The sequence below is a fragment of the Palaemon carinicauda genome, chromosome 32 (genome assembly GCF_036898095.1).
Source record: "Palaemon carinicauda isolate YSFRI2023 chromosome 32, ASM3689809v2, whole genome shotgun sequence".
NCBI lineage: Eukaryota > Metazoa > Arthropoda > Malacostraca > Decapoda > Palaemonidae > Palaemon > Palaemon carinicauda.
In genome coordinates, this window is record NC_090756.1 from 83,438,651 (window position 1) to 83,444,908 (window position 6,258).

The 6,258-nt window shown below is 40.2% G+C and overlaps 1 protein-coding gene across 1 annotated transcript; it reads left to right on the plus strand.

The window, feature by feature from the left end:
- The first annotated feature begins 4,002 nt into the window (after nucleotides 1-4,002).
- Nucleotides 4,003-4,509, plus strand: LOC137625679 (uncharacterized). Its single transcript, XM_068356590.1, has one exon. The coding sequence runs from the start codon at nucleotides 4,003-4,005 to the stop codon at nucleotides 4,507-4,509; it is 507 nt and encodes a 168-aa protein (XP_068212691.1).
- Nucleotides 4,510-6,258: the final 1,749 nt, after the last annotated feature.

Genomic DNA, 6,258 nt, shown 5'->3' on the forward strand with positions numbered 1-6,258 from the left:
GGAAGAGATGAATAACAGAGAGGTATCAAAGAAAGAGAAGAATAATAAAAAGCGAGAGAGAGAGAGAGAGAGAGGAGGAAAAGAGAGCTCTCAAAGGCAGAAAGAAGAAATAGAAATCTCTCAAAGGAGCGGAGCAGTAATGAAGAGCTCTCAGAGGAAGAGGAGAGATTTGGTTCTGAGGACATCCTGGAGGTCAAAGAGCATCTAATACTTGAAGGATGGCACCTCAAAATAGAGGTCGAAAAACATATAATACTAGAAGGATGGCACCTCAAAATAGAGGTCAAAGAGCATCTAATGCTAGAAGGATGGCACCTCAAAACAGAGGTCAAAGAACCTCTAATGCTAGAAGGATGGCACCTCAAAATAGAGGTCAAAGAACATCTAATACTAGAAGGGTGGCACCTCAAAATAGAGGTCAAAGAGCATGTAATGTAAGAAGGATGGCACCTCAAAATAGAAGTCAAAGAGCATCTAATGCTAGAAGGATGGCACCTCAAATTAGAGGTCAAAGAGCATCTAATACTAGAAGGATGACACCCCAAAATAGAAGTCAAATAGCATCTAATGCTAGAAGGATAGCACCTCAAAATACAGGTCAAAGAGCATCTAATACTAGAAAGATGGCACCTCAAAATAGAGGTCAAAGAGCATCTAATCCTATAGGAGTGGCACCTCAAAATAGATGTCAAAGAACATCTAATACTAGAAGGATGGCACCTCAAAATAGAGGTCAAAGAGCATCTAACACTAAAAGGATGGCACCTCAAAATAGAGGTCAAAGAGCATCTAATACTAAAAGGATGGCACCTCAAAATAGAGGTCAAAGACCCTCTAATCCTAGAAGGATGGCACCTCAAAATAGAGGTCAAAGAGCATCTAATGCAAGAAGGATGGCACCTCGAAATAGTGGTAAAAGAGCATCTAATGCTAGAAGGATGGCATCTCAAAATAGAGGTCGAAGAACCTCTAATGCTAGAAGGGTGGCACATCGAAATAGAGGTCAAAAACCCTCTAATGCTAGAAGGGTGGCACCTCAAAATAGAGGTCAAAGACCATCTAATACTAGAAGGGTGGCACCTCAAAATAGAGGTCAAACACAATCTAATACTAGAAGGGTGGCACCTTAAAATAGAGGTCCAAGACCCTCTAATGCTAGAAGGGTGGTCCCTCAAAATAGAGGTCAAAGACCATCTAATACTAGAAGGATGGCACCTTAAAATAGAGGTCAAAGACCATCTAATACTAGAAGGGTGGCACCTCAAAATAGAGGTCAAAGACCATCTAATACTAGAAGGGTGGCACCTCAAAATAGAGGTCAAAGACCATCTAATGCTAGAAGGGAAGGGTGGCACCTCAAAATAGAGGTCAAAGAGCATCTAATGCAAGAAGGATGGCACCTCAAAATAGTGGTAAAAGAGCATCTAATGCTAGAAGGATGGCACCTCAAAATAGAGGTCAAAGACCCTCTAATGCTAGAAGGGTGGCACATCGAAATAGAGGTCAAAGACCCTCTAATGCTAGAAGGGAGGCACCTCAAAATAGAGGTCAAAGACCATCTAATACTAGAAGGGTGGCACCTCAAAATAGAGGTCAAACACAATCTAATACTAGAAGGGTGGCACCTTAAAATAGAGGTCAAAGACCCTCTAATGCTAGAAGGGTGGTACCTCAAAATAGAGGTCAAAGACCATCTAATACTGGAAGGATGGCACATTAAAATAGAGGTCAAAGACCATCTAATACTAGAAGGGTGGCAACACAAAATAGTGGTCAAAGACCATGTAATACTAGAAGGGTGGCACCTCAAAATAGAGGTCCAAGACCATCTAATACTAGAAGGGTGGCACCTAAAAATAGAGGTCAAAGATCATCTAATACTAGAAGGGGGGCACATCAAAATAGAGCTCAAAGACCATCTATTACTAGAAGGAGGGCACATCAAAATAGAGGTCAAAGACCATCTAATACTAGAAGGGGGGGCACCTCAAAATAGAGGTCAAAGACCATCTAATACTAGAAGGATGGCACCTCTCAAGAGAGGTCAAAGACCATCTAATACTAGAAGGGGGGCACCTCAAAATAGAGGTCAAAGACCATCTAATACTAGAAGGGGGCACATCAAAATAAAGGTCAAAGACCATCTAATGCTAGAAAGGTGGCACCTATAAATAGAGGTCAAAGACCATCTAATACTAGAAGGGTGGCACCTCAAAATAAAGGTGAAAGAGCATCTAATACTAGAAGGTGGCACCTCAACATAGAGGTAAAAGAGCATCTAATAATAGAAGGGTGGCACCTCAACATAGAGGTCAAAGACCATCTAATGCTAGAAGGGTGGCACCTCAAAATAGAGGTAAAAGAACATCTAATACTAGAAGGGTGGCACCTCAACATAGAGGTAAAAGAGCATCTAATGCTAGAAGGGTGGCACCTCAAAATAGAGGTTGAAGACTATCTGATACTAGAAGGGTGGCACCTTAAAATAGAGGTCAAAGACCATCTAATACAAGAAGGGTGGCACCTTAAAATAGAGGTAAAATAGCATCTAATACTAGAAGGGTGGCACCTCAAAATTGAAGTCAAAGACTATCTAATACTTGAAGGGTGGCATCTCAAAATAGAAGTAAAAGAGCATCTAATGCTAGAAGGGTGGCACCTCAAAATAGAGGTAAAAAAGCATCTAATACTAGAAGGGTGGCACCTCAAAATAGAGGTCAAAGAGCATCTAATGCCAGAAGGGTGGCACCTCAAAATAGAGGTAAAAGAGCATCTAATACTAGAAGGGTGGCACTTCAAAATAGAAGTCAAAGAACATCTAATGCATGAAGGATGGCACCTCAAAATAGAGGTCAAAGAGCATCTAATACTAGAAGGATGGCACCTCACAGTAGAGGTCAAAGAGCATCTAATGCTAGAAGGATGGCACCTCAAAATAGAGGTCAAAGACCATCTAATACTAGAAGGATAGCACCTCAAAATAGAGGTCAAAGAGCATCTAATACTAGAAGGATGGCACCTCAAAATAGATGTCGTAGAACCTCTAATCCTAGAAGGATGGCACCTCAAAATAGAGGTGAAAGACCATCTAATGCTAGAAGGGTGGCACCTCACAATAGAGGTCAAAGATCATCTAATGCTAGAAGGATGGCACCTCAAAATAGATGTCGAAGAACCTCTAATCCTAAAAGGATGGCACCTCAAAATAGAGGTCAAGGAGCATCTAATACTAAAACGATGGCACCTCAAAATAGAGGTCAAAGAGTAGCTAATGCTAGAAGGGTGGCACCTCAAAATAGAGATCAAAGAGCATCTAATACTAAAAGGATGGCACCTCAAAATAGAGGTCGAAAAACATCTAATGCTAGAAGAATGGCACCTCAAAATAGAGGTCAAAGAGCATCTAATGCTAGAAGGATGGCACCTCAAAATAGATGTCGAAAAACCTCTAATCCTAGAAGGATGGCACCTCAAAATAGATGTTGAAGAACCTCTAATCCTAAAAGGATGGCACCTCAAAATAGATGTCGAAGAACCTCTAATCCTAAAAGGATGGCACCTCAAAATAGAGGTCAAAGAGCATCTAATACTAGAACGATGGCACCTCAAAATAGAGGTCAAAGAGTAGCTAATGCTAGAAGGGTGGCACCTCAAAATAGAGATCAAAGAGCATCTAATACTAGAAGGATAGCACCTCGAAATATTGGTAAAAGAGCATCTAATACTAGAACGATGGCACCTCGAAATAGAGATCAAAGAGCATCTAATACTAGAAGGATGGCACCTCAAAATATATGTCGAAGAACCTCTAATCCTAGAAGGATGGCACCTCAAAATAGAGGTCAAAGAGCACCTAATACCAGAACGATGGCACCTCAAAATAGAGGTCAAAGAGTAGCTAATGCTAGAAGGGTGGCACCTCAAAATAGAGATCAAAGAGCATCTAATACTAGAAGGATGGCACCTCAAAATAGAGGTCGAAAAACATCTAATGCTAGAAGGATGGCACCTCAAAATAGAGGTCAAAGAGCATCTAATGCTAGAAGTATGGCACCTCAAAATAGATGTCGAAGAACCTCTAATCCTAGAAGGATGGCACCTCAAAATAGATGTCGAAGAACCTCTAATCCTAGAAGGATGGCACCTCAAAATAGAGGTCAAAGAACATCTAATACTAGAACGATGGCACCTCAATATAGAGGTCAAAGAGCATCTAATCCTAGAACAATGGCACCTCAAAATAGAGATCAAAGAGCATCTAATACCAGAAGGATGGCACCTCAAAATATATGTCGAAGAACCTCTAATCCAAGAAGGATGGCACCTCAAAATAGAGGTCAAAGAGCATCTAATGCTAGAAGGATGGCACCTCAAAATAGAGGTATAAGAGCATCTAATGCTAGAAGGACGGCACCTAAAAATGGAGGTCAAGGAGTAGCTAATGCTAAAAGGATTGCACCTCAAAATAGAAGTCAAAGAACATCTAATCCTAGAAGGGTGACACCTTAAAATAGAGGTCAAAGAGCATTTAATGCTAGAAAGATGACACTTCAAAATAGAGTTCAAAGAGCATTTAATACTAAAAGGGTGGCACCTCAAAATAGAGGTAAAAGAGCATATAATGCTAGAAGGATGGCACCTCGAAATATTGGTAAAAGAGCATCTAATGCTAGAAGTATGGCACCTCAAAATAGAGGTCAAAGAGCATCTAATGCTAGAAGGATGGCACCTCAAAATAGAGGTAAAAAAGTATCTAATGCTAGAAGGATGACACCTCAAAATAGAGATCAAAGAGCATCTAATACTAGAAGGATGGCACCTCAAAATATATGTCGAAGAACCTCTAATACTAGAGGGATGGCACCTCAAAATAGAGGTCAAAGAGCATCTAATGCTAGAAGGATGGCACCTCAAAATAGAGGTCAAAGAGCATCTAATGCTAGAAGGATGGCACCTCAAAATAGAGGTCAAAGAGCATCTAATGCTAGATGGATGGCACCTCAAAATAGAGGTAAAAAAGCATCTAATGCTAGAAGGATGACACCTCAAAATAGAGATCAAAGAGCATCTAATATTAGAAGGATGGCACCTGAAAATATATGTCGAAGAACCTCTAATCCTAGAAGGATGGCACCTCAAAATAGAGGTCAAAGAGCATCTAATGCTAGAAGGATGGCACCTCAAAATAGAGGTAAAAGAGCATCTAATGCTAGATGGATGGCACCTCAAAATAGTTGTCAAAGAGTAGCTAATGCTAAAAGGATGGCACCTTAAAATAGAGGTCGAAGAGCATTTAATGCTAGAAAGATGACACTTCAAAATAGAGTTCAAAGAGCCTTTAATACTAAAAGGGTGGCACCTCAAAATAGAGGTAAAAGAGCATCTAATGCTAGAAGGATGGCACCTCGAAATAGTGGTAAAAGAGCATCTAATGCTAGAAGGATGGCACATCGAAATAGAGGTCAAAGAGCATCTAATGCTAGAAAGATGACACTTCAAAATAGAGTTCAAAGAGCATCTAATGCTAGAAGGATGGCACCTCGAAATAGTGGTAAAAAAGCATCTAATGCTAGAAGGATGACACATCGAAATAGAGGTCAAAGAGCATCTAGTGCTAGAAAGATGACACTTCAAAATAGAGTTCAAAGAGCATCTAATGCTAGAAGGATGGCACCTCAAAATAGAGGTCAAAGAGCATCTAATGCTAGAAGGATGGCACCTCAAAATAGAGGTAAAAAAACATCTAATGCTAGAAGGATGACACCTCAAAATAGAGGTCCAAGAACATCTAATGCAAGAAGGATGGCACCTCGAAATAGTGGTAAAAGAGCATCTAATGCTAGAAAGATGACACTTGAAAATAGAGTTCAAAGAGCATTTAATACTAAAAGGGTGGCACCTCAAAATAGAGGTAAAAGAGCATCTAATGCTAGAAGGATGGCACCTCGAAATAGTGGTAAAAGAGCATCTAATGCTAGAAAGATGACACTTCAAAATAGAGTTCAAAGAGCATCTAATGCTAGAAGGATGGCACCTCAAAATAGAGGTCAAAGAGCATCTAGTGCTAGAAGGATGGCACCTCAAAATAGAGGTAAAAAAACATCTAATGCTAGAAGGATGACACCTCAAAATAGAGGTCCAAGAACATCTAATGCAAGAAGGATGGCACCTCGAAATAGTGGTAAAAGAGCATCTAATGCTAGAAAGATGACACTTGAAAATAGAGTTCAAAGAGCATTTAATACTAAAAGGGTGGCA